This window comes from Peromyscus californicus, unplaced genomic scaffold, assembly GCF_007827085.1.
Source record: "Peromyscus californicus insignis strain IS unplaced genomic scaffold, ASM782708v3 Scaffold_4__1_contigs__length_199733344, whole genome shotgun sequence".
In the NCBI taxonomy this organism is placed as follows: Eukaryota; Metazoa; Chordata; class Mammalia; order Rodentia; family Cricetidae; genus Peromyscus; species Peromyscus californicus.
In genome coordinates this window covers 54,318,405-54,344,196 of record NW_026294562.1, presented here as the reverse complement: position 1 = coordinate 54,344,196, position 25,792 = coordinate 54,318,405, and the positions used below count along the sequence as shown (strand labels likewise).

Sequence of the window (25,792 nt, the reverse complement as noted above, 5' to 3'; positions counted from 1 at the left end):
TGCAGGCACCTGTGTGCACAAGTATGTAGGTTCTTGAGTGAGTGTGGCTTTCCTGTGCTGAGTTACCAAAGGGGGGCATCTCTGAAGTGTCCCTTTGTGTCTTTTGGAAACGCTAGGCACACACAAGACAGGTATGCATGGCTGTGTGCCCCCATGTGTATTTGCATGCATAAGTGGTTTGATGTGTGTTCTTGCATATCGCCTCTGGCTAAGGAAATGCCAACTGCTACCAGCTGTGCAGATCACAGGCCCTGTAACAGAAATCAGGGGCCTGGAGAAAACTGGCAAAATGGTCTGCCACACACCCACGGCCACACCCACGCCTGCACACTGCCTCATTGAGAAGCCCCGCGTCCAACTTAGCTAATGGTATACACACCAGACGCTGGCTCTACCTTTTCTCGGTGGAATAAGTGAAGGAGGGTGTTCCCTTCTCACACTCTGACACAAACACGGCGATGCAGACATTCTTACTGCAGAAGACCTGCGCCCCAGGACCACATTCTGAAATCCACAGCTAGGGGTAGGAGTTTGAAGGCAGGATGCTATCAGCCTCGCACTCAGTAACTGGGTGTGTGTAGCCTCAACCCAGCCGCTAATCTTCTATCCCAGCCCAGCCTTCCACGGGGGTGGGAGATGGCTCCAAACCCTGGGATTCCCAGGAGTCTGGGCTGGGAAACCCCAAACTCCTAGGTCTGTTCTGTTTCTAGCTCAGCTTTTTCCTCCCCCACCAGCTTCGTCCTTATCTCAGCAAAGATCCCTAGCTGTTCAGTTCCGGAGGCTTCCGCCTAGAAGATGCTGGGATAGTGATGGGTAGGGTCTCTGCGAGTGACTGGAAAAAGCCACTAACAGTCGGGGGTTCCAGGTAGCCCAGGCCAGCCTCCGGACGCAGCCAGCAGAGGGCGCTGTGGCTCAGGCCCCGCTCAGGTCCTGCTCTCTCGGTGCCCCAAGTCGGGGTTCGGTCTTCTCCTTTGGTTTGTCCCAGCCCTGGGCACTGTTTTCGGGACCAGCCGGCAGGGGCGGGTGGGTGTGGGATCCAAGGACCCAACCATGAGGAGAGGGGGCTAGGGCACCTGGATTCCCAAGACATTGAAGCTGGGGGGAGCACCTGCTGGGTTAGGAGACCTGGACGTCTAGGCTAAAGTCCTGAGAGGCGCGGAAGGGCTCGGATGCCCTGGGGCCGGGACGCCTGGGTCCGCGCGGGGGAGGAGGTGGGCCAGTGGAGCCGCGGGACTGGCGGCTTCTGCACCTTCGCATTGGCCGCACAGCTTGTCCGTCAGCGCTGCGTGGTCCAATGCGCGTGCCTGGGGGGCGGGCCCTGGTGCTGATGCTGCCGTCAGTCGGTGTTGCAGGGATGCGGCGGCGGGAGCAGCCGCCCTGACTCTCAGAGCATCCTCCTCGGAGCGGCACCGCGGCGGGGCGGGCGGGGACGCGGCGGGGACCGAGAGGCGTGAGGCGGCCGATATCGCTGGCCTCGGATCTGTCATCTGCCGGAGACCAGGCGGTCTCGAGGCTCTGATCCCCACCCTTCAGCTCCTGGCGCCCCCAGAACCAGGTATGGGAGGGGGGGCTGCGGCGGAGACGGGTGGGGGGCGGGAGCCAATCGGGGGAGGGGAGCGGGTCGGAGGGGGCGGCGGATGCAGAAAGGACGGATTTGGGGGCGGGGGCGCCGAGTAGAGAGGACTGGCTGGGTGACAGCGAGGAGGCTAAGCCACTGGGGGAGACTGGGGGACTCCCTGTGGAAGGGGCATTGGCCCTGAGCTGGGGCGAATGGAGGGGATGAGGGAGGGTCGTTGGGGGAAGGGATAGGATGTGAAGAAGGGACATCCATAGGGTTGTGAGAAGGGGTCTGGAATTGGGGGAGGTCCCCAGTCTATGCTGTTCCTGGCAGCTGGAAGCAGTGATGGGTCAGAGAGGCTGCGAGCTGTTGTGGTCTGAAGGGTCTGCAGGGGAGAAACACTGGTTTCCGTGGGAGAGGAGGCCGACTGGAGAGAGGATTGAGAAGTGGAGAGGGAGGTCTGGGGGTAATCACTGAAGAAAAGGCTCTACTGGGGGATGGGAGCCAAGGGGAGAGGAGGTTATCAGGAGGGAGCAGAGGGGAAGATGCCAAGATGCTCTAGGCATAGATGAGTCTGTGATGGGGAAGAGCTGGACAAGATGGGGGGCCTGAGGGAGAGGAGAGAGGCTTGCTGGGGAAGGCCGGGGGGTGACAGGGAGGGAAACCAGTGGGAGAAGCTCTACTTGGGTAAGAATGTACTTGGGGGCAGCGGTAGGGTTCTGGTCACAGACTGCTGGAGGGGGAGAGAAAGCTGCTGAGCCCTGGGCTTACTCCCCCACCCCAAAGAGGTGGGGACTATTTCTCATGTCCCAGCCTTCTTCCCCAGAGGAAGGAACAGTCTGCCCTGGGTTCTCTGGGATGGAGTATGAGCCCCCGGACCCTGGGTGGGCTCTGGAGGTAAAATTGGCTTTGCGGGGCTGTTGGGCTGTTACAGCTGCCTTTGCTGTCACCCCTCTTCAGTCTTACTAGAGGCATCTAGGGCCTTAGTGAACCGGCAGGCCTGGGAGGGGCTGTTTCTTGGTGCTCCACGGTGAAAGGGGATCCTGCCCAGCTCTGTAAGGCTCAAGTAAATCTGAGGGGGTGGGTCTTGGGTCTCCAACCCCCTTGACTACTTCCGGCTTTCACGCACCCTCATTTTTGCACATATTGTGGGTGGGTGGGGTAGGCAAGGACCTTCCAGTCATCCCTGCCCCTCTCTCTTGTCCACCTTCCCAGTGTCTGGGCGTTCCTTCTGGGGGAGGGTTTTACATCCTCTATCTTCTGCTAGAAAAAGAGAGAGAAGAGAGCAGGAAAAAAAAAAAGAGAGGGGCGATGAGCTAGTCAGTTAACTACATGGAGAGCCTTCTGCTTTGTGGGTGTTTCAGCTACTTGGGTCCCCAGCTCTCCCACCCCAACCTGGGATGGCTCAGGGGTGAAGACATCAGAGTCGGGGGCAGGGAGAAGGGTCGGGTGGGAGGCTCCTTATCTCTGCTAAGGGAAGTGTGCTCAGACCCATTCCATCCTCAGCCGCACAGGGGTGGGCGGGACTGATCAGTTGGCTGTGGTTGCTGGGGAGTTGCTTCTCCGCCTGGGCTGAATCCACATGACAGCATCTCCAGAGAGGAAGGGGCCGGGCACTGGAATAGCCATCAGGAACCTCCACGTCTCTCCAGGCTCAGTCTTTACTCAGGTTCAGCTGTTCTGTTCTGTCCACCCTTGCCAGGGACACAGACATCCTGACACTGATCCACTCTCTTGGTGGCACCCACCCAGACACACACCTACACACACACACACACACACACACACACACACACACACACACACACACACACACACACTTGCGTATACAATACAACTCCCCAGCAGCACATCACCCACACTCCCCGCCCAGAGAGACTGCCACCTCCCGCCTGCCTCAGAGACCTCCTCCAGGTGCCCTGCTTCAGTGCATAACACACACAGAGCCCCTAAGTGTTCCCAGGTCCCCTGACAAAGCACTGCCAGTCCTTACTGTTAGAGACACACAACTTCTACCACTATTCATCAACCCAGGCTCACAGACATCTCAGGCCCACTTGCCCTCCTGGTATACGCTTGCCTTCTCTTCTGAGTACACACGCCCACGCCTGCACACCTTCCCAGACACACCAGCCTCTGCCTGCCACATCACATGCACCGCATGCTAGTCTGATTCTTGAGCATTTTGAACCAAGTCTGTATGTGTGCACATTAGCACACAGGCTGTCTGATTTCCTCCTTTATGCCTTGACCTGCACCCTATCTATAACTCTCACCAAATTCTTGTCACTCTCTTCTCTTCGTATTTTCAGAAAGCTCTAAAACCCCAGGTCTACTCTAACTGATCATGACCACAGTGACTCCAGACCAGCTTTGCCCTTAGCCACCCCTGGCCTTGTGCAGAGCCTTGAGTTCTGGCCTAGCATTTCTCCCCCACACAAGGCCTGCCCGACACTGGAGACACAGTGTCCGTCCCTTCGATTCAAGCTCCTGCTCAGGCCCCACGGGGACTCCCAGAAGTGTGTCCTCACACACCACCCACCCCTTGTGGTTCCATCTGTTGGTGCAGTTCTGTCCCAGCCTCTTCCGTACTGACAGGCCTGTGGACTTGCTGAGATTCATTCAGTAATGCACCTTCCTGTCATTTTCAAAGCTGTTTTTTTTTTTTTTTTTTTTTTTTTTTTTTTTTTTTAACCACTGCCGCCATTCTATGTGGGTGGATGAGGGTGAGGCTGCACGGACGGTGCCTTGTCCGCCAGTGAGCCTCAGTTTCCTTATCTGTAAAAAGGGTGTTTCCATACTGATATCAGGGGAATGCCTCAGGGTCTGGCTGAGAGGATTATGATGGTTGCTATCACAGTAGCAGCAACTGGATTTAGTGTGCACCTACTGTGTGCTTGACTGAACTTTTCCATCTGGTGTATTTGTCAGGCACATGGAAAGCCCTCCCGCCCCCCCCCCCCCCCCCCCCGTCAGCAATAGGTGTTTAAACATTTTTTACACTGGTTTGTTCATTTTTTTGTGTGTTATGTGCATCATGGTGTATATGCAGGGGTCAGAGATCAGCTTGTGGGACTTGGGTTTCTCCTTCCACCGTGTGGATACTGAGGATCAAACTAAATAGTCAGGCTTGTCAACAACACCTTCCCTGATGAGCCATCTTGCTGGCCCAGCAGCAGGTATTTTTTTTTTTAATTATATCCTTTCCTACACACACACACCTGTTAGACACCTTCAAGAGCATTCCACCCGCTTCAGGCTTACTCATGAGCACCCCGCCCCCCAAACTATCTGTCCCCTCTGCATCACTGAAGTGCACTCTCCCAGGTCTGTGTGCTCCAGCTGTGCATGGCACAGCGGTGCTTTCTGTGATCACCCCTCCCACCACTCACCACCAAGCTTCCATAGACTGTGTTCCAGCCCCCATTCTATCAAGTCACTCCATCACAGCTCCGTCCCCAGCCCACCCATTACCACAGCCCCACCCACCTGGCAGTAGCCTCCATGCACACACCTCCAGCTGCCACCCTTGTCCTCCGGCCCTTGCTGTTTTTCTCCAGACACACAGACACACCAGCACACACACAGCCACACGAGCACACACCAAGTGCTGGCGTCCCACACTCACCTGTCCTCAGGCCTCTTCACCCTTTCTCCCACTTTCCTAGGCAAGACAAGCTACTTAGAAGAATAGAGAAGGACCTAGAGGTGAGGTAGACTCAAACTGGAGACCATCCCAGCTCTGTCACTTGGGAGTGCTGTCACCCTGTGTGGCCCCATCTCTTGTAAAAGGGAACCTCACTAAGATCTACTTTGCTTATCCCCTTGTCAGGGGAGTTCTTGTAAGGCCCTGGCAAGGATTAAAGTAAATACCAGACACATGCAGTGCTGCAAAGCAGGAAAAGGCTGAGAGGTTCTAGAAGCAATCATTAACCCAACACACTTCCACACTGCAGACATCTCAGCAAGGCTGCACTTTTGCACATACCCTGATGCTGACAGTATTTCCAACTTGTGGAATTGGCATCCGTTTTGCTCAGACTGCTCTGGGAATTATGGAGCCCAGACAGGGGAATCCAGCTGGTCAAGACTGGTGGGTCAGTGGGAGTGTTTAGACTAAGAGGCTAGTGAACTCTAACCTTGTATTCTGAAGGAAATGGGGGCCCAAAGAGGCTAAGTAGTTTGCCAAAGGCCGCACAGGTTTAATGGCTGTTGACAGAGGTATAGCTGGCATTGGAAACTAGGCTCCTGAGCGCTAACTATGCATGCTTTGGCCTGCTGTGAGGCTTGGATGTATGACTGCTTGGATCCTCCTCGGTCTTCACTAGGTCATCAGGGCTGGACAGGCGAGTAGGGAGGCAGGAACTGTTTGTAGCCTGTCCAGCCTGTCAGTTCTGCCTGGGGCTTTAGTGGGGGAGATATTGTCCTTAGAAACCATTATGAACCCAAGGGTACCTTGGGCCACACAGTCTGATGTCCTCTTGTTATGACTCAAGAGCCACCCCCTTCCTACGCCCAGTGTCTCTGAATAGCAGTCATCCCTCCTCAGCTTGTACACCTCCACAGATGGGGAACTCATTCCCTGCCCCCTCTGAGGCAGCCTACTCCACTGTTGCACGGCTTGGACCGCGGGCAAATTTCTTTAGAGCTTGATCCAAATTCTCCCCCCTCAAAACATGCACTTCTCCCACCCGTCCGCGGGATGCCTTCTGGGGCCACCAGCATGTGTGTAAACCCAGATCTTCCTCCCTGGCGCCTGCGGGGGGTGGGTGGGCCCTGCTGTCTCGCTTCCAGCTGGCATGAGGAGAAGAGAACCAGAGAGAGGCTGCATTCTCAAGGCTGGAGGTGTGTGTGCGCACATGTGCGTGCATGCATGCCCAAGTGCGCGTGAGTGTATGTGCGCGTGCGTGCGTGTGTGCATGTGTAGGCATGTATGTGGGGGCTGGTCAGAGAGCCAGCTGAATGGATGCTGGGAGAAGGCTGATGCCAGGATGGCTTGGAACTGGCATCCGTTTTGCTCAGACTGCACTGGGAATCATGGAGCCCAGGCAGGAGAGTCCAGTTGGTCAGGATCAGTGGGTCCAGTGGGAGTACTTAGACTAAGAGGCTGGTGAACTCTGCTCCAGTCCTGTCTTCAGTGTCAAGGCCAGACAGTGCTCCTCTCTTAACTGCTGAGCCATCTTTCCAGCCCAGTCTCTGCTCCTCTCTACAATTCAGTTTCCCTTTAGGGAAATGATGGAAAGAACCCATGGGTTTGGAGTCCGTCCACTGTGAAGGCCAGAATAAAGGCAGGTGGGCTTGTGCCTCAGATGCCGCCCGGTGGCCTGTGGGCAATGCAAGACTGAGGGATGCCATTAAGTTTGGGACCAGTAGACTCTTTTCCTCTGTGCCAGAGAGTCTACCTCCCCATTTGTTGTCTTGTTTGTGAGCGTGGGTGACAACACTGCTTCTTAGGGCCAGGGAGAGGGATCGGGTGGTGCCTCACGGGTCCAACCCGGCATCTTACAGAGTGGGGAGCCCAGACATTGCAGGTCACTTGCCACAGTGGTACAGGCCTGGCTGTGAGAAGATGGGGAGGCTATGTGGGTGGCTCAAGAGAACCAGGGAGTGTTGTCATTAGGAGAGGGTAGACAGAGGCCCCAAGGACACCCACATCAGCCCACCCCAGCTCCTCCTGCACTACACCACTTGCCTGAGTCCATCTGTGGGTCGGGGGTGCTAGGGTGATGACAGGATGCTGAATCTTGTGATGCCATGGGAAAGGTCAACTCCCCAGAGGAGCAGTGGCCTATGGCCAGAGGGAACTGGCAGGGTGTACTGCGTTGACATCCGTAAGTAGGCAGGAGCCCCTGGGTCTACTTTGGCCAGTGTCCCCACATTGGAGAAAAAGCATGGGTTTGGGGGGACAGTGCTTGGATACTGTGGGTACAAAGCCCAGGAGAGGGCCCTTGCCTTATACATCTCCCTTAATACCTTTACCTTGGTGTAGTTGTACAAGGCAATGGAGTCGATCTCTGATGCCTAGGTTGCTGCTGAGGCCTGAAGAAGACTGTCACAGGAACCCCTGTACACTAGGAGCAGAGATGTTCAGAGGGGGAGCCAGCAGAAGCCAGGTCCTTTGGAAAGAAAGGCTGTAGGGAATAGCCAAGAGCAGCAGGTGTCCCAGGCACTGTGGGGTAGGGTGGAGTGGAAAGGACCCAGGTGTCTGCTTAGCTCTCTTGGGACTGTTTCTGCCTCCTCGCAAGCCTGAAGCTGCCCCAGGGGTCCCTGGGTCCCCAGAGAGGGGACTCCAGGAGGGCTGGGCTTCCCTTTGGTTGACCCTGTTGCAGAGTCAGGAGGTCTCTACTGCAGAGCTGTGAGGAGAATGAACAATGAGCACGGAGGGTCTGAAGGCCAGCCTCTGCCCTCACCCTCCCTAGAGGCAATGTGCACACCCGGTCTCTGCCCACAGCAGCTGCCTACAGATGGGCACTCTCCCTTGGCCGTTCTCTATTCTCCCTCTACACGCAGGTTAACTGGAGTCACCCCTTTGTGAATTCTCAACCACTCTGCACCCCACCCCCGACCAGACAACTTGCCTCTGGCTCTCAGGACCCAGGTACTGCCTGGGAGCCTCTGGAATCTTCCTCTACTCCATCCACCCATCCTCCTTCAACTTCTTGACTGGGTAGACAGAACAAGACACCTTCCGCAGGCTTCCTCCTTGGCTACCTCTCTAGAGGGCTGGGGCTCAGGGTTGTGAGCATGACGGGACTGTGGTGGGGGTGGGGCAGAGGAATGGCACCCCTCCCCCCAAGCTGGGGTGTGTGTGAGTGGACAGCAGCACACAATCTCATTCCCTCCACCAGTGGAAATCAATAGCTAATTAATTCTCTCCCCAAAATAGTGTCCGGAGGTGGGGGTGGGGGCTAGGAAAGAGGTAGACAGAAGCAAGGCGGGGCCAGATTGAGACCCTGGAGGAGGAGGGGTGAGGGGAGGAGGAGGCACGGTCAGTCTTTTGGACACCAGGGCTGGGCCTCTGCTGGCGGTCTCTGTCTGTCCTCTTTGGAGAAGGGAAGCTTTGGCTTTTCCGATTCTCTAGCTTCAGAGTCCCTTGCCCCTGCCCTGGGCTGGGGGTGTATGTGTGTGTGTGTGTGGGGGGGGTGAGGGCGTCAATCAGGCTGGGAGCAGGTGCTGCATTTAATTTGATTGGCTAATTAGCCCGTGCATGCTAATTATCTCCATTACCCAATGAGGAGAAGCGGTAGCACGCTATATATAACTGGCAGTGTTTGCAGGAAAATGGGGCTGCGGGCCTGGCTCTCTTCTCCCTGACTCGGAAGGGGCAGCCTTGGGGGGTGCCGGGGCGGGATACTCTGTCCCCCCCCCCCCCCCCCCCCCCCGCCCCACCATGGTAGCCTGTAGGACTCCGGTGGGCCGCAGCCAGAAGCAGGGTGAAAGAGCTGAGAAGGGGGGCTAGCTCTGCAGCTGTATTTCAGATGTTCGCCTAGCCACCACTGGTTCCAGAACCCTCTCTGCTGTCTTTCTTCTGAACATGGGTCTTTCCAGCCCCCCCCCCCCCACACACACACTCTGAACATTCCCTTACTGTGGTTCTTTAGTGCAGCCCTAGCTGCTTCCTTTATATCTCAGCTTCCTCCCTGGGAGCTCTCCGGTTCCCACCCGACCCTAGCCCCCCAAGTCACTCATCTCACCTCTGGGACCTCGCCTGGGGCTGTCCTGCTCTTTGCCTCTATCTTGGGCACACCGGAGTTGGACAGACTTGGATTTGAGGCCTAGCATGCTCTTGGCTGTCTGTGTGACCTTGGCCAAGTCCCTAGACTCCTCTATATGGGTTTCCCCAAGGGTGAATAGGAATAATGGAACGCTTTGACTGACTAAGTAAAACAACATTTGTAAAAATGCCCTGGATCCTGGGTCACGACAAACGCCATTTGAATTTGGAACTTGACTTTCTCAACCTCCTGTTTCTCTTCTTCCCACCAGCCCCCTCTCTCCTCCATTACTCTTCTTTCTCCACCACTTTCCATGGGCTCCTCCACTTTCTCTTTCTCCTCTCCACCTGTCCCCAGCTCCTCTGAAACTCTGGCCCCTCCCTGCTTCTTTCCCAGGCTTCACATCACCTCCTTCTCTCCCTCCTTCCCACCCTCCCTCCCCAAAATAAAATCAATGCAATATTCAGGAGGGTTGTTGGATATAAATAATTACGACTTGGAGTTTAACGAGATGCAAATTCCCCTCCCTGTCGTGGGGTATAAATTGCTCCCTGACAGCCCGTTACAAGGGTAATCATTTCAGAAAGGCAATTTTATGCAAATGAACCTGCCTGCCTCCCGGTAGCTCCCCCCACCCCCAGCCCAGGGCTGGGGGCCTGGATAAGCTGAGTGTTGAAGAGAACCCCAGGTACTGGGACCGATCCTGAGGCTGAGGACCTAGACCTGGAGGGAGGTTGAGGGTGACTCACCCTTATTCAGAAAGACCTGGGCAGGTGGAAACTGAACGTTTGACAGTGGACCACCAAATAAGACTGGGAGTCTAGAAAGGGCTTAGTGTGGCATAGGGGGGAATGGAGGCACAGAAGTGAATGTCTGTGCTCATGGATGGATGTACGGTAAGGGCTTGGGGTGAGGATACCTGGTCCTGGCTGGCTTCTCGCCCTTGCCCCTTCCCAGTCTGGTAACCCTGTGGTACCATTGACGAATTGGCATTTAATTAATCCCAATGAATTATTTAGCAACTTCATTATCCAACATCAAGAGCTGATGAGAGAGACTTATCCCTGGCTGAAAGTGGGAGCCAGGCCCAGAGGTTAGGTGGCTCGGAGAAGTGGCTGGGGTTAACTGCTGGGGGACCGCGCCGGGTCCAGGAACTGGCCTTGGTTCTGACCTTTGGACTTTAGAGAGGGTTAGGGTGAGGGCTGCTCCACTGGATTTCACACGGACTCTAAGGAGTCACTTCTTCGCCGGTTGGCACCTCAAACCAATAACGCCCACAGCGAGCACTCATTTCAACTGTTAGCCCCCCCGCCAGCACTTTCAATTATAATGGTATCTCTTGCTTTGGAGAACCTCTGCAGGTCAAGACCAGCTGAAGACCTCAAGGGAGCTGGCCATGCTGGATCAGACCTGTAATCCCAGCACTTGAGAGAGGAGGTGGAGGCGGGAGGATATCAGGAGTTCCAGGTCATCTGCTACAAAAGGAGTGGGGGCGGGGGGGGGGGTGGGGCAGCCAGGGCTAGAAGAGACTGTTTCCAAAAAACAAACAGAAAAGTGCTAAAAGGAAACAGGTAGTCACCTGCCAGTTTGAGGAGGGGAGCCAGATACCAACGACACCCCATTGACTCTGAACCCTCGATTAAACCTTTCCCCTCTGTTTCTTCGCAGGCGTCCCTCCCCCACCTTCTATCCGAGCCCGCCGCGGGGGAGGGGCTCCGCCGCCACCGCCGCCGCCGTTGCCTTCCGGGGACGTGGGCACGTGAGCCCGGGCGACTGGGTCCATGGCACTGTGAGTCGGCGAGGGAGCCCCGCTCCGCGCGAGGGGCGCCCGGCCCCCTCCCCGCCCCATGCGCCCGCGGCTCTGAAGCCTGAGCGGGGCCGGGGGCCGGGCGGCGTCGGGCCGCCGGAGGCATGGCGCTCGGGAGTCGGTGGCGACCGCCACCCCAGCTGCCGCCGCCGCTGCTGCTGCTGCTGCTGGCGCTGGCGGCGGGCGTCCGTGGCCTGGAGTTCGGCGGCGGCCCCGGGCAGTGGGCTCGTTACGCGCGCTGGGCGGGCGCGGCGAGCAGCGGCGAGCTCAGCTTCAGCCTGCGCACTAACGCCACGCGCGCGCTGTTGCTCTACCTGGACGACGGCGGCGACTGCGACTTCCTGGAGCTGCTGCTGGTGGACGGGCGCCTGCGGCTGCGCTTCACGCTGTCGTGCGCCGAGCCCGCCACGCTGCAGCTGGACACGCCGGTGGCCGACGACCGCTGGCACATGGTGCTGCTGACCCGCGACGCGCGGCGCACGGCGCTGGCGGTGGACGGCGAGGCCCGCGCCGCTGAGGTGCGCTCCAAGCGGCGCGAGATGCAGGTGGCCAGCGACCTGTTCGTGGGGGGCGTCCCCCCCGACGTGCGCTTATCGGCGCTCACGCTCAGCACCGTCAAGTACGAGCCGCCTTTCCGCGGCCTCCTGGCCAACCTGAAGCTGGGCGAGCGGCCACCGGCTCTGCTGGGCAGCCAGGGCCTGCGCGGCGCGGCTGCCGACCCCCTGTGCGCTCCCGCACGCAATCCCTGCGCCAACGGCGGCCTCTGTACCGTGCTAGCCCCCGGCGAGGTGGGCTGCGATTGCAGCCATACTGGCTTCGGCGGCAAGTTCTGCAGTGAAGGTGAGTCCCGGCGCGGGAGCGAGATGGAGGGATGCGCGGGTCGGGTCCTGCTGGCCTGTGCTGGGGCGGGAGGCGGAGGGAGAGCGCGCTCAGCCGTCCACGGCTGCGTGGCAGCGCCGGGGTTAGGGCCTAGGGAGCCCGGGCAAGTGCCTGAGGGCCGGTGCTGCTCCAAGGTAAACCCGGAGGCCCGCGGTGTGGGCGTGGCCCGGGGCGTGGCCAGGGTGAGCGCTCACGCGACCTGTGCGTAAGGATCCGAAGGGATTGGTGGCTCGGGGCTTGTGAATGGATGGGAAGGTCTTGTGGGTGGGGCCTGGGCAGGCCGTGCCTGTAGGGGGACCGGTAACTCGGGTGGGGCCTTGTGTGACTTAAGGCAGGGTTGGTGGCCCGCCTTTGAGAAGTGGTGGGAGAGGTCCGAGTGGGCAGGGCCTCTGAGGGGCTGGGGTTTGCTGGCTCTAGCCACTGTCCTGTAAGAAAGGTTGATCTGTGAGGCCCGGACAGAAATCCGAGTGAGGACCTACACCAGAGGGCCGAAAGGGAGATGGGACAGAGATGCTGTGACCTAAGAAGCCAGGAGAACGGGAATAGTGCATCTCCTCTCTCACAGGATCTCCAGGGTTGCTACAGCGGGTGGCTGAGGTTCCTGACTAACAGTTGACCTTTTTGGTGATGGGCCAGGATGGCAGGCAGACTCTCCCAGGTGCGAGACTGGAGGCGAGACTTATGTCTCCCAACACGGAAGCCCTTTCCAGCTTCGGGCTGGGATGAGATTGTAGGACTAGATAAGGCTAGGAGGTGGGACAGGGTTTGGAATGGGCCTGGGAAGGAAGGTCCTGGGGCCTCTTCCAGCACCCCAGTTTCTCTACTTGCTTGGGGGCTGCTTTGCGATTGTGTGTGTGTGTGTGTGTGTGTGTGTGTGTGTGTGTGTGTGCATCTTCAAGGAGGTGGAGTCTTTGAGGGAGTGTGTGTCCACAAACTAGTGTGGCCCTGGGGATGGTGTCCCAAAGCTGTGTGCATGTGGTCAACCTCCGGAGGAGTCAAGTCTGTAGACGTTGCCCTGTGTATGGGAAGTCTGTTCTTCAGCGTTTTGATTGTGTAATTCTAACTATGGTACATGAATAGGAAGGAGCCAGGTGGGATGGTGCACAGGCATAATCCCAGCATTTGAGAAGTAGAGGCAGGGGGATCAGGAGCTTCAAGTCATTCTCAGCCACATAGTGACTTTGGGTGACAGCCTGGGCTACATGAGATTCTGTCTCAAAACAAAACAAAAAAAAGCAAGCAAATGGAAAACCTAAGGAAGGGCTTTGGATTGTTTTGTTGGGTGGTGTTCTGGGATTCATCTTCAGGAACTGAGTGTATTAACATGGCACCTTCTCGGCTTTTCTCCAAGGAGCTCAGGCGCTCCCTAAACTGTGAAACTGTGCAGAGGCCCACGAGTCTGCCAGTATGTTTTGGGTGCCTATGTGTGAATGGGTCTGTTTGCGTTGTTCTTACTGACTGGAGACCAGTGCCTTGCAGAGCGACTAGAAGTCAGCTGTAAGGGTTTGCGCCCACGTACAGGTTCCCATGTGTGTGTCTCACTGAGAGACCTCAATAAGACATTTGGAACTTACGAGACATTTCCAGCACCTTAACTTTATCCTCCAGTTCCTATAACTAATGCCCCACCCCCACCCCACAGCCTTCCTAAGAAAACAGAATGAACCATCTTTCTAATTCAAGGGAGGGGAAATTGGAGCTATGAAGAGGTTGTGGTAACTGCTATATGGTCCCACTGTGGTAGACTTAGGCCTAGGTATGTGAGAATTGCATTCAGAGGCATCTTGGTCAACCCATTCTCTAAAAGCATCCATCCACCAGAGGCCTCCTGTGAACTAAGTGTGTGCTCCCGAAAGTGGGTTGTGTGATGATGTTGTCTAAGACATGGTGAAGTTTTTGTGTGTGAGAGGGATGGCCTTATTGAGTGGGTATGCTGGAGTCAAATGAATGTTTGGGTCAGCTGAGCAGAGGGAGACGGCTATGTGCATCTGACCCACTGTGTGACAGCTGGCAGAGGCAGGGGTTCCTGTGTGGATGTGGTGTCTAGATACCTCTGTGTGTGATCTGTGGAGAGAGAGAGAGGTGCTTTGTCTGTTAAAGGGCAGGATGTGTCTGTGTTCTCCGCACCGAATATAGTACTCAGCAGCCAGTGGGTGTTTGATTAAGACTCGGGAATGAATGGAGGGATATTAATAAGTATTTGAGAGAATGAAGGCTTGAAGTTAAGCCACACATGCTCTTGAAAACTTGCATGTGCATGTTTTGGGACCTATGCTGTGGGTGGTCATGGGGTGGAAGACGCTGCCTGCACCTTAAGCTGACAGGTGCAGCAGGACCACCCCCTCCTCTTTCCACGTCCTGCCTTATTTATTTTCCTTGTGTTTGTTCCTGAGTCCCTAAGCAGCTTCCCCTGCCCTCAGGGACAGGGTTTCTCTGTATGGAACTCACTCTGTAGCCCAGGCTAGCCTCAAACTCACAGCGATCTGCCTGCCTCTGCCTCTGGAGCGCTGAGATTAAAGGCGTGCACCACCACCGCCCGGCCCTAAGCAGCTTTTGTAATAAGCAGAGCCCATTCACTTCTTCCAGCACATTCCTGTGTCTGTGTGTGTTTGCGTGTGTTTGAGACACTCTTGCTATGTAGCCCAGGCTGGCCTCAAACATGATGATTTTCCCACTAGCACTCTGGAAGTGCTAGGAGTGTAGGTGTGTGCCATCCTGTCAGGCTGTCCTCCAGGACACCCCCAGGGGTGTCAGAAACAACATCTAGCAGAATCTGCTTCTTTTTTAAAAAATTTCAATTTTATTTATCATTAGTGGGTGTGTGGATCTGTACAGGTGCACGTAGACCACAGCACACATGTGGAGGTCAGAGAACAACTTTGTGGAGTTGCTTCTCTCCTTTCTACTTTCCCATGGCTTCTGGAGATCACATTCAGATCATCAGGTGTGGGTGGCAAGCACCATTATCTCATATGGGTATGTGTGAGTACCTGCATGTATGCATGTGCACCATGTACATGCCTGGTGCCCTTGGAGGCCAAGGAGTATGTCAGATTCCTGAGAGCTGGAGTACCAGAAGATTGTGAGTGAGGCTGGGAACCAAACCCGGTCTGCTGGAAGAGCAGTAAATACTCCTAACCACTGAACCATCTCCCCAAACCTACATTTTAATTAAAAAAGTCACTCCTCTTATTTATTTATTGTGTGTGTGGGCACTCACGCCACAGCACGCTTGTGGAGGTCAGAGCCCAGCCTTCGTGAGTTGTTTCTCTCCTCCCACCATTTAGGGCCCAGGGATTGAACTCAGGTCACCAGGTTTGGCAACAAGCACCTTTATCCAGCAAGGCATTTTTCTGGTCTTTCTAGTACATTCTTATCCACCCAAGGAGGAAGAACATGGCCTCCTCCTGTTGGTTATTGAGGGGGCAGGAAGACCGAAGAGCCCAGGTCCCAGCAGATCTCTGAACAGTCTCAGAGACTCCTTAGTCTTCTTTGGAAGCTACAGTCACTTCATTATTACCTGCTTTGAGTGGTGTCCAACTTTTTCTGAAATCAAGGACATTTTTAAAAGTCAGTAATTTACAGTACAGCCTTCCAAAGAGTTAGTTATTGTTTTTATATGTGTTTATTGGGAAAACAAATGACTCAAAGCTCTCATGAATTCAGAAAAGCTTTTAGATGACTTTGATGTTGTATTCACCATTGTGGTTAATAAAATATACATTAGGAAAAATAGTTTTAGCTTTATAGGCAAGATGTACCAATTTGCCTTGAGATGTTTGGTATACATATGGATTTGTGGATCTTTTGGAATCTCCTCTGTAATTTCCTGGGGTCTGAGAACTCACATGCCAGAATATTTGCTGCTTACTTTCTTGGGGGCATCTGGCCACATGTAGTTGCTGACAGAGCTAAGGAAGAGTGGCTGAGCATCCGGGCACCTGCTGCTGAATGTGTGACCAAGTCGGGGTAGTGTAGACGGGCATTTTGCTAAGGTTTATCCATCTGTACTTCCTTAAGTCACCTGCATGTGTGGAGAAGGGCCAGAGAAGTGATCAGGGAAGAAGGGTATGCAGGTAGGTGTGGGAGACCCCAGATGGAATGGGGTATACACCTCGCTCAGGAGACAAAAGAAAGGACTGTCAGTGTGTGTGCTGCGGACAGACGGACACTCTGTCCTTGGTGGGCTGGCGATCAAGGACCCCTTTGCAGTGAGCTGAGGCCTATGGGGAAGTCAGAAGTGAGGAAGATGAGCGTCTGCCCCAGGAGCTGAAAGTTCAGTTGAGGCAGTAGATAAAAAGTCAGTCCAGTGAATGGTGAAGAGAGTCTGCGTTCAGGCCTCCTGGCCAGTGACTTCAGACTTGAGCTGCTGTCTGTCTGTGAGGTGGTGTAATGATGGTACCTGCATCAGTCACTGCAACAATCCCAGTTACTCTAGATGATGTCAGAGAGTCGTGTGTGGCTCAGAGAAAATGCTCAACAGGTACAGGCTGGGCATCTTCAGTCCAGAAATCTCAAGTTCAAAGTTACTCTAAAGGCTGAGATGTTGAGGGGACTAACAGGCTGTCACAAGAGGAATCTTCCACACCAGCCTCATCTGATGGGTGCAGTGAAACACTGTATTAAGTCACCTGCTGGCTGCGTGCATAGTATATGTAAAACAAGTGAATATCTCGTTTAGACTCGGGTCTCATCCACAAGATAGCTCATTATACATATTTAGACATTCCAGAATTTTAAAAAATCTACTCTTTGAAACACTTCCAGTCCCAAACATTTCAGATAAGAAAGAATACTCAGCCTGGGACTGGAGAGATGGCTCAGTGGAGAGTACTTGTTCTGGCAGAGGACCCAGGTTTGGTTCCCAGCACCCACATTAGGAAGCACACAACCCCCTGTAACTCCAGTTCTAGGGGATCCAATGCTTCCAGCCTCCATGGACACTTGCAAACACTTGGTGCACATAAACTCATGCAGACATATGCACATAAATAAAAATAAATAGATAAATGATTTTTAAAGAATAGTCAACCTCCAAGAGCAATAAATAAACAAAATTCCAAAGCACAATACAGAGTGTGGTACCTGTATAGCAGTGCAGTGATTCAGTGATAGATTGCTGTCCAGGTATGGTGGTATTACCAGCATTTGTCGGGGTGGGGTGCACGGCATGAGCAACCCTACAGATCTGAAGCCAACTTCGGCTACATAGCAAGCTCCTGGCCAGCCTGGGTAACATAGTGAGACCTGGTGTTAAAAAAACAAAAACACAGCTAGCAAGATGGCTCCACAGGTAAAGGTGCTTGCCACCATGCTTGATGACCGGAGTTCAAATCCAGAACTGTGGTAAGTGTGCATGCACACGGACACTGAATAAAATTTGTCTCTTGTAGACAGCATAGCAATAAATCCTGTCAGGTTTTTTTTTTTTTTTTTTTTTTTAAGTTCATAGGGAAGACTCTAACTAGATTTATTGTATTTTATTTATTTATTTATTTATTTATTTATTTAGTGTGTGTGTGTGTGTGTGTGTGTGTGTGTGTGAAGGTACATATGAATGGCACATGATTAGTGGGAGTAGAGGTTTAAGAATTTTTATTTTATTGGTACTGGGGATTGAACCCAGGGCTTAGCACATGCTTGGCAAGTGTTCTGCCAGTGAGCTAAATTCCTCCTTGTCTGTCATTCCTAGAAACAAAGTACACTGGGGTCTCAAGGAAGGGAAGGGTTTACAACTTAGAGGACTGGTAATGGGGTTGTGAAATGGTATTTGGGACTGGTTTGAACATTGATTAGCAAGCTCAGGGGAGGCTAAGTCAGGCAGAAGGGTGACTGTGAATGGCGTGTGGAAGGGAGTAAATGCGTGTTCTGTCTGTAGAGGGGCACCCAGCCCTGGGGCAAAGAGTAGAGTTCATGGCAGGAGAAGCTGAGGCCAGGCCTTGGGCATCCGGTTTAAATCATTCATGTGACATTCTGGGGTTTTGATCAGGTATGTGATGAAGGTAAGAACTGTATCTAGGAAGCAGGGAGTGAAGTGTCGAGGGACTCTATACAGCAGCTAAGTGGTAGAGAAATCAGTTAGAAGCTAGTTTAAACAAGACATTTAAATCATATTTATTTGATATGTATCTATGTGCATGTACGTGAGTGTATGTGCACATATATGTGTGCGAGCTATGGGATAACCTCTAGCGTCTTTTCAAGTGCCATTTACCTGGTTATTCTTTGAGGCAAAGCCTCTCTGGTTTAGAATTTGCTGATTAGACTAGGCTAGATGGCAGTGAGCCCACGGATCTTCCTATCTCTGTCCCCCCACAAGTGCCGAGAGCACAAAGGTGTGCCACCACGCCTACGCTTTTACCTGAGTTCTGGGGGATTGAACTCAGGTCTTCTGTTTGTGAGACAAGCATTTACTGACTGAGGTGCCTCCTGCCCTGAACTTTGAGTGGCTAAGAAGGGTGATGGCAGCTGTGGTGGCCGTTGGGGTAGCTGCAGGGGTAGACACCTGGTGCTGAGACCGCAGTGTGGAAGAGATGCTGTCTTTGGGTTGAGGTGGGAAAGGAGGTCTCGGAGAACAAGAAGTTTCTTTTTTGTGTGGTTGGAAGGATAGTAAAGAGGGGAGGAGGGGAGGGAGTCCGGAAGGGGATTGGGTTTGGGACAGCAGATCATGTCTGTGTGGCCCTGGGCCTTCCTTAGACACAGCTATCCAAGAGTTTTTATTCCTGTTGCTATAGCAAAATGCCCTGACAGAAAGCAGCTTAGGGGAGAAAGGGTTTGTTTAGCTCATACTTTCAGGTTATTGTCCATCATTGGGCAGCGTGTGCATGCAGGAACTTTTTATTTGTTTCTTTCCTTTTTGAGACAGAGTCTCTCCATATATCCCTGAATGGCCTGGAACTCACTATGTAGCCCAGGCTGGCCTCGAACTCACAGAGTGCTGGGGCTAAAGGTGTGCGCCACCACGTCTGGCTGTGGTATGGGTGCTTTATCTGCATGTATGTCTGTGCAGTGTCCAGGAAGGCTAGAGGAGGTGCCAGAGTCCTTGGAATTGGAGCTACAGATGTTTGTGAGCCACCATGTGGGAACTGAACCTGGGTCTCTGGAAGAGCAGCCAGTGCTCTTAATCGCTGAGCCATCTCTCCAGCCCCATGTTTTTTGGAGCTTCTTAGGGGCAATATTTCATCAGAAACTAGTAACTACTTCAGATCCCAGGGGCACAGCTACTTCCCCAAGCCAGGTGTGGGGGGCACAGATGTGTTTTTTTGGTCTGCTGGGCTGTTTTAGAGAGGGGTCCATGGGGCACAAAAGCAGGAGCCCCTGGGAAGGAACTCATCCCGGAGAGCCAGGGTATCACATCGAAGCACCAAACTCACCAAGGCTGAGAACATTTCAATGGGAAATCTTACCACACCTCTCCACCTCCCTTGGCTCTCCCCCTGAGGAGTTGCCGCAGGTATCACCCCAGACGGACTCACATAGTTTCTTCCCTAGACGTGACCCTTCCTGCACTGCTGTGCTTCTGAGGTCCCAGAGCATGGTTTTGACTGCTTACCACTCCCCCCCTCCCCCTTCCCCTATCTTCATCACTGTCCTTGATAACGAATCCGCTGGGATTCTGAGTTCACGTTAGGTAAGACAGTGCCCTCCCTGATGCCATCTCTGTCCTCTGCCGTGTCATCAAGTACACATGCACGGGCTGGGATTAGGTCAGAAATGTGACATTCTCCTGTCAGCAACAGCCTCTAGGGCTGTGGTCCTGATGCTTCCAGGGGTGAGAGAGATGCAAGGCAGAAGGGGTGAACCCCTCGGGGGAGTGGTGCAGAGCTGAGCTGGGTGTTCCCAGGGAAAGACAGCAGTGGCTGCTTGGACTGGCAGCTTGAGGACTAACCTTGCTACTTGCCAGCTGTATGAACCTGGGAAACTGAATGAGCCATGGAAAACCGATGTTCTAGGTCCCCTTCCCAGTGATCAATAGGTTTCCTGTGGTTCTTTACCCCAGGGGCCAGGAGGCTTCAAGGAGAAGGTGGCGCTAGGCTAGACCTTGAAGGATGACTGAGCCAGAGGGAGAGTCACCATGATGAAGAAAGGGGAGTATGGGGCTTTCCTGCCAGGGCGAGTGTGGGGGATATGAGAGCACTGATGTCTCCGGCATGGTGAGGCAACAAGATTGTGTTTCATGGGAAGTAAAATACAACATAGATTAGCATTCTGGAAGCCTCTAGCAGTTTTGACTTTTAGGCTAAGAATGCACCTTTCAAGATGTTTCCCTCCTATATTGGGTCGGAGTGAGGCCGGGAGAAGTTAGAGATAGGATCTGGTTTTGTCTTGTAATTTACACAGCCTCACATATGATATACAGTTGAGCGTGACCTTGAACTTCTTATCGCCTGTCTCCACCTTCTGAGGGCTGGGATGCACCACCATGACTAGTGCAGTGCCAGGGACTGATGCCAGGCAGGTATTCTCCCAGCTGAGCCATATCGACAGCCCCCACTCAAGGTTTTAAAGTTGAGAGATTTAGATTAAATTTTGTTTTTGAGACAGCGTCTCTCTACATAACCCTGGCTGTCCTGGAACTCACTATATAGACCAGGCTGGCCTTGAACTCATTGAGATCTGCTGCCTCTGCCTCCTAAGTGCTGGGATTAAAGGCATGTGCCTGTAGCTAGAGTTTTTCTCTCCAGGTCCTGCCAAGCCCCAGCAGTCCCATAGCCCACTTATAAAATAAACATACAGATGCTTATATTATTTAAACTGCTCAGCCATTAGCTCAGGCCTACCATTGTCTAGCTTTTACTCTTATACTCAGCCCATTTCTGTTAATCTATATGTCTCCACGTGTTCCGTGGCTTTACCTGTTGCCTTTACATGATGATCTCTGGACGGCAGGCTGGTGTCTCCTCCTCTCTGCCTTCCTGTTCTCTCAATTCTCCTCTTTGTTAGTTCCGCCTATACTTCCTGCCTGGCTACTGGCCAATCAGTGTTTTATGTATCAATCAATCATCCACAGCACTTCCCCTTTTTCTTTTTTTCAAAAAAGGTTTTAACTTTAACATAGTAAAATTACATGTAACAAAACAATTATCAAGCAAGAATTACAGTTACAATATTAAAGAAGATATCCTATCTATTTTATATTTGTGAGTCTAAGGTTTTATATCTAACTTATCTTTTATCATAACTGAGGAAATTATAACTCTAGTCTTCAACAACATCAAAGACCCCAGAAGGATATACTATTACCTGAGAAATGGGAGAAGGATGCAAGCAACTTTCAGGAGTCTTGCAGGGTAGACAGAGACAGCTGGCAGCCTGGACAGTCACCTAATGTTCCTTTGTAAAGTTGGGGCATCTGTCTTCAGCCCACAGGCCTAGAGTCTCTCAGTCACTTCTCTCTGTGTCCTGTAGAATGTCTGGCAGTTTCCTCTGCGAAGCAGGAACCTGAAGGACCATTTTGCCAAGCAAAGTTCAGTGGTCACCTTCCTATGGTTCCTGCATGTCCAGTTGATCAAGCAGTCCAGGCAAGAACAGTTTCTTGCCCAAATGGCTATTTTTGTCAAGGTGAAGATAAACTCCATATGGAGTGTCTTTGATGCCCATCCTCCTCTCTGAAGTAAATTGGTGCTGCCAGGAGCAGACATGTCTCACTATCCAGAAAGTCTAAATTTTAAAAAATATTTTAAATGCCATATTCTGTAGGTCTTTGAAGTGTTTGAAGATTACCTGTCTATCTGAAATATATCTATGTATACCTAGAAAACTTAACTAACATGCTACAAGTTTGACTATCATAGAAGACTAATTATTAATCTGTATTTCTTAATTATTCATTCCAATCTAAATGAGTTATATAAACATAACACCTCAAACGAGAATAGAAATATATATACAGTATAACAAAATTAAATTTAAATTTGTATCAATAAACTAAACTCCATAGCAATGTAAAACATTTTAAACAAGTTGCTCTTTAAAAGTAGATTTAATAATCTACCCTTTCATCCTACCATATCTATATAATATCCCCTTTTCTTCTTTAGAAAGAGATTGCATTTATATTTAACCTGTTTTAAATAAAAATATTGGTAAAAACCAATCTGTCCCACACCAGAGGGCTCTTCTGATATGGGACATAAGAATCTCTTAACCTTTTTTTTAGTAATATGCTTGGGTTTAGAGAAGGAGTAAGCCAATTTAATCTCCAAAGCCAGCTTGGTATATTTGGGAATTTGGGCATAGTTTCTCTTACTACTTCCTGCTGGAGGGGGGTACTGTATCTTATGGGGACACAAAGAAAATTTTAGGATTATGGAGTAGTCCGTGAAGGTGTATCGTCTGAGCTAGTTGCCTTGAAACCGTTCTGGATGTTGGATCATCTGGGCCATGGTGTCATCGGAGACCTTTTCGGGGGTCTTGGCTGGTTAAAACTGATGTATTTTAATCTGGAACAAATCTATAGCTTCTGGCTTTCTGTGGAAACAAAAGCAGAGCCTCCTTTCCAAAGCAACATATCCTTACATCCAAATTTTGAAGTCAAGGTATCTTTAAAATACACATATTTGTTTAATTTAACAGCTTTTATGATCAAATGTTTTTCTGTAGTTAAAAATCCCAAAGACAACACAATCCAGATTTTCTGTGTAATATCCATCTTTATGTGGCTTATTTTATATACTACCTTTACTGTCTCTTTAAAGACTTTATTTTTAAAACTATCTTTTTTTTATATAACTGTATATATTCCTTTTTCTCTCTCTTCCAAGTATATGTACAATGTTTACACACATTGTAAAGCATTTAAAGTCTTGTTCCATCTGAATCTGTCTTATCAGGAATCTATTGTTTTAGACTGAAACGGCCACTGTGGCTGCTGACTCCGCCCACTTCAGCTTCCCAACATGGCGGTGGTATGGTTTACCGCCAGCTCTGGGTCTGGAGCCATGTGTATCATCAACTATCAGAAGCAGTTCTATCAAAGCAGTGTGTAGCCCAGAAACCTTTTTTTTTTTTTTTTTTTTTTTTTGTACTAGCAAAGGCTAAATCCACCAGGCAGCGTAATGTCCCGCTTGTAGATGCTTCATTTCCACCATACTGTAGGTCAAGCGTGCACGCCAGGAACCCACCATAGTAGCTCAAACTGGCAGGCTGCTGCTAACTTGAGAGAGACAATTAGGAAGCTGTTTTTAGCTCCGTTTTAGAATCTTTTTTCCTCAGGTTTTAGGTGGAAACTCGTGCCCCACGTTGGGCGCCATTTGTAGCTAGAGTTTTTTTCTCCAGGTCCCTCCAAGCCCCAGCAGTCCCTGTTGCCTTTACATGATGCTCCCTGGACGGCAGGCTGGTGTCTCCTCCTCTCCACCTTTCTGTTCTCTCAATTCTCCTCTTTGTTAGTCCTGCCTATACTTCCTGCCTGGCTACTGGCCAATCAGTGTTTTATTTATCAATCAATCATCCACAGCATGTGCCACTATGCTTAGCCTTGGATTAAATCTTTAAACAATTTATTGATTTAAAAACTTATAAACATGTATTTATTTTTATTTTATGTGTCTGAGTGTTTTGCCTGTATGTATGTCTGTGTACCACATGCAGGCCTGGTACCCTCAGAGGCCAGAAGAGGGTATCAGGTCCCCTGGAACTGGAGTTACACCTTATTGTGAGCACCATGTGGGTTCTGGGAACTGAACTCAGGTCTCTGGAAGAGAAGAAAGCACTTTTAACTACTAAGCCATCTTTCAGCCTCTAAAATTTTACTAAAATTTATTATTATTGTTGTGTGTGTATGTGTGCTTGTGTGTATACATGATGTATGCTGGGGAATGTGCATGTGATGGTGCTCATGGGGGTCAGAGGACAACCCTGTGGAGTTAGTTCTCTCCTCCCATCTTTGTGTAGGTTTCAGAGATGAGACTCGGGTTGTCAGACTTCCATGACAAGCACCCTTACCTGCTCAGCCATCTTGCTTGTTCTCTAGATTCGAATTTGATTGTCTGCCACCAACAGTGTGACCTTGGATAAGTTGCTTCTACATTTTCCCCTATGTACATATGTGTGGGTGGTGTTCATGTTTGCATGTAAATGTATGCACACGTGTGCACACATTTATGTGCATATGTTGACCTTGGGTGTCTTCCTCAATTGCTCTCTACCTTATATACTGAGTCAGGGTCCCTCATTGAACTAGAAGCTTGGCATTTTGGATGGTCTGGCTAGCCAGTTTGCCCTGGGGATTCTCTGTCTCTATCTCCTTCTGTGTCCCAGGATTATAGGTGGGCCACCGTGCTCACCTGACTTTTATATGGGTCCTGGGAACCCGAACTCTGGTCCTCTCAGCTGTGGGCACGAGCTGTGGAGCCAGCCCTCCTCTGCTTTGGACACTTGGTCTCCTCGTCTCTAACAGAGAGGAATAGTCATTTGTATTCGAGGGTTGTAATAGTAGTGGTGGGTACCGGAAACAGCACACAACAGGAGCCAGGCCTACTTTAGTTCTCAGAACACAAGAAGTGTTATTATATTATTCACTCAACAAACATAGCAATGTCTTTTACAAGCCAGGAGCTGAGCAAGCAGCTGGAAGTAGAGAGATGAATGAGACATTGTTTTGTCTCTTGCACAGTTTTGCGGTCCCATTAGGAAGCCAACTTGAAATTACAGTTACATTGTAGCTTTAACAAGGACAATAGTAAGACAATGTGCATCACAGAACTGGCCCAGAGGAAACTGCTGCTCTCCTGAGTTCAGAACGTACAGGTATTGATATGGGTCTTAAGGGAAACCATTGGCTTTCTCAGACAGTTATGTATGTACGTGTGTGTTTTTTTTGTGTGTGTGCGTGTGCGTGTGCGTGTGCGTGTGCGTGTGCGTGTGCGTGTGTGTGTGTGTGTGTGTGTGTGTGTGTTTTGGGAAGAGTAGTTAGAATGTGGCCTATTAGGGGAATGGAAAGAGACTGGGTGTGGCTGGGGCCTGAATTGCTGCAGGCCAGGAGATTGAAGGGGGTGTGATCAGACTTGAAAGGAGTTAACCTGAGAAGACTAGACCTTCCCTGGTGAAACCCAGCAATGAGCCATATACATGCAGTAGACATAGACTGCGGTAGATATACACTGTGGTAGATATACATGCAGTAAATGTACATGCAGGAGATATACACTGCAGTAGATATACATGCAATAGATATACACTGCAATAGATGTACACTGCAGTAGATATACATGCAGTAGATATGCATGCAATAGATAGATATAGACTGCAGTAGATATACATGCAGTAGATATGCACTGCAGTAGATATGCATACAATAGATAGATATAGACTGCAGTAGATATACATGCAGTAGATATGCACTGCAGTGGATATATACTGCAATAGGTAGATATATACTGCAGTAGGCTTGAGATGTGGTCGAGGCACTTAGGTGGCATGTGGATATAAACTGCAGGGTGAAAAGACCCATTGAAGGGAGATTATCGCAGAGGCCTATTCAAGCTCCCAGCAGAAGAGATAGGGCCTCGCCTGGGCTGCACTGATGGGGCATGGAGGGTTTTAGAAGGTGGAAACCATAGGTCCTGGCAACTGATGTGAAAAGGGAAGGCTGCTTTCTGGGTGTCTGGCTCAAGACAGGAGAGGGCTTGGGGGAAATGGTTCTGAAGCCATCTCTGAAAGGTTGAGAGCAAGAAGCCTGTGAGAAAAAGGGGCGTGGTGGCTCTTACTGGCAAGTGATTAATGGGATAGCAATGGAGAATGGTCCAGGTGAGTCTCCTCCTCAGAGAATGGAGAGAATATACCACTGAGCACATGGCTTACACCCAGGCAGATGTGCAGTGTGGCTCAGGAGGG

General features: G+C 51.5%; 2 protein-coding genes across 24 annotated transcripts in view; one reads left to right on the top strand and one right to left on the bottom strand.

The window, feature by feature from the left end:
• Positions 1–1,116: 1,116 nt before the first annotated feature.
• Positions 1,117–11,122, bottom strand: LOC128123797 (basic salivary proline-rich protein 3-like). The gene is made up of 2 exons (XM_052760103.1): positions 10,957–11,122; positions 1,117–1,736 (listed from the first exon to the last, which is right to left on the bottom strand). The coding sequence occupies exons 1-2, from the start codon at positions 11,120–11,122 to the stop codon at positions 1,117–1,119; spliced, it is 786 nt and encodes a 261-aa protein (XP_052616063.1).
• Positions 1,441–25,792, top strand: part of Nrxn2 (neurexin 2) — a 117,161-nt gene continuing 92,809 nt past the window's right edge. For 22 of the 23 annotated variants that reach the window (XM_052763155.1, XM_052763150.1, XM_052763149.1 and 19 more), the window contains exons 1-2: positions 1,441–1,555; positions 10,942–11,920. In XM_052763155.1, coding sequence (XP_052619115.1) covers positions 11,185–11,920 — 736 coding nt within the window. In that variant the 5' untranslated portion in view covers positions 1,441–1,555; positions 10,942–11,184. Of the gene's footprint in view, positions 1,556–10,634; positions 10,741–10,941; positions 11,921–25,792 lie in introns of those variants that run through there. The other variant, XM_052763143.1, reaches the window with a different exon arrangement.